The sequence below is a fragment of the Sus scrofa genome, unplaced genomic scaffold, assembly GCF_000003025.6.
Source record: "Sus scrofa isolate TJ Tabasco breed Duroc unplaced genomic scaffold, Sscrofa11.1 Contig1293, whole genome shotgun sequence".
Taxonomy (NCBI): Eukaryota; Metazoa; Chordata; class Mammalia; order Artiodactyla; family Suidae; genus Sus; species Sus scrofa.
In genome coordinates, this window is record NW_018084856.1 from 26,008 (window position 1) to 27,784 (window position 1,777).

General features: G+C 44.2%; 1 protein-coding gene across 1 annotated transcript; it reads right to left on the reverse strand.

The window, feature by feature from the left end:
* Nucleotides 1-914: 914 nt before the first annotated feature.
* LOC100152700 (olfactory receptor 6C68-like) lies at nucleotides 915-1,541 on the reverse strand. Its single transcript, XM_021081289.1, has one exon. The coding sequence runs from the start codon at nucleotides 1,539-1,541 to the stop codon at nucleotides 915-917; it is 627 nt and encodes a 208-aa protein (XP_020936948.1).
* Between the last annotated feature and the right edge of the window lie 236 nt (nucleotides 1,542-1,777).

Genomic DNA, 1,777 nt, shown 5'->3' on the forward strand with positions numbered 1-1,777 from the left:
CTTACTAAGTGGCAGGAACACTTCTGTGACACGTTACCTGTTGAATCCTATGACACTCCCTGCAGGTGGGGCAGAGGAGAAGCATCACCAAGCTGCTGTGACTGTCCATCCTTTGGGTGAAACCTACAGCTAGGATGGGGAAAACCAGACTCATTCATCATCACTGTGAGCTCCCAAGGTCATTTAAATGTGAGCATCTGGCAGGTAGGTGAGGAAACATGGAGAGTGGACCACGTATTGGGTGTTCTGATGGGGCAGGTCTGGAAATGGTGAGCATCACTTCCACACCCCTTCTGTGAGCTACGACATAGGCAGCATAGCCACACCTAACAGGATGGCAGAGAAATGTGGTCCACTGTGTTCCAGGGATAACAACCAAGAGGATTGGCAAACAGCAATTTCTGCCAGAGAGTGAGAGTTAACATCATCATCCAGAGTTTAGTTTTAATGAAGAGTAAACAGTGGAATAAAGTTCACAGTAAGTGAGTTTAAACAGAAGAGATCATGTCATTATGACTGGAGAATAAATGATATAATGAATAGTATGGGAAACTTCAAGTTTTTGTGCCTCTCCATCCTTCCTTTGATTTGGATTCATTGACTTGGTTTCCCTTTACATCTTTGAGAGGAGTGCAGTTTTTTTAATCAAGTCAAGAAAAGCTTGCTTCACTTGCTTGTTTCTCAGTGTGTAAATAAATGGATTCAGCATTGGTGAAATAGAAGTCATGAGGAGTGAAATTCCTTTATTAATAGCTACCTCGTCCTTGGCTGAGGGTTTGACATAGATGAAGATGCAGCTGCCCTAAGTAATGGAAACCTCAATCATGTGGGAAGAGCAGGTGGAGAAGGCCTTCTTCTTTGCTGGACAGAGGGAAACCTTAGAATGGCCTTGACGATGTAAATGTAGGAAAGAACTACACACACAGGGTGATGATGAACGTCAGCACTGCACATGCTATAACCATCTGTTCTATCAACCGTGTGTCTGAGCAAGAGACCTTCAGGAGAGGAGAAGCGTCACAGCAAAAGTGATCAATGACATTCGAGTCACAGAATTCCAGGCCCAAACCCAGCCTCACTGGTGGGAGTGTGATCATTAGTGCTGCTACCCAACGGAAGAGGATGAAGTTCTTGTAGACTCTGTTGCTCATGATGGCCGTGTAATGCTGGGGTTTGCAGATGGCCACATAGGACATGGTGGCCAGGAGGAAGAATTCTGTCCCTGCAAAGAGGTCTGTAAACAGCAGTTGACTGGCACAATCATTGTAGGTGATGGACTTGTCCCCAGAGGATATGCTGTACAAGAATCTGGGAACACAAGCAGTTGTGAATGAAATCTCTAAGAAGGAGAAATTTTGGAGGAAAGGATCCATAGGTGTTTTAAGGTGAGAATCGATCAGAGTGAGGGTGATGATGGTTAGGTTTCCAGATAGACTCAACATGTAGGAAAGAAAGAGAAAAATGAACAGCAGAATTTTCAGTGGAATGTCATCTGTCAGCCCCAGCAGGATGAAGCTTGTTACTGTGGTTTGGTTTTTCATCCTTGCTGATTGTCTTGCCCAATCTGCTTGAAACAAAATATGGAAGACTTCATAAGAGAAACTCCAGAGTCCTGGCCATTTGTAACCTCAAGGGAAGTGAATCTGAGAGTGATTCCTATACAGTTGGTTAGTGGAGAAGCAAGCACAGAGCAGATGACATTGTTTCATCACCTCTTTGGGATGAAGACAGATCACAAAGAGGTGATTTTTCTTTTGTTTTTGGCCCTATCTGTGGC

Bases quoted from the DNA above. Each gene is read 5' to 3' on its own strand.
- LOC100152700 (XM_021081289.1), bottom strand. From the start codon at position 1,541: ATGAAAAACCAAACCACAGTAACAAGCTTCATCCTGCTGGGGCTGACA.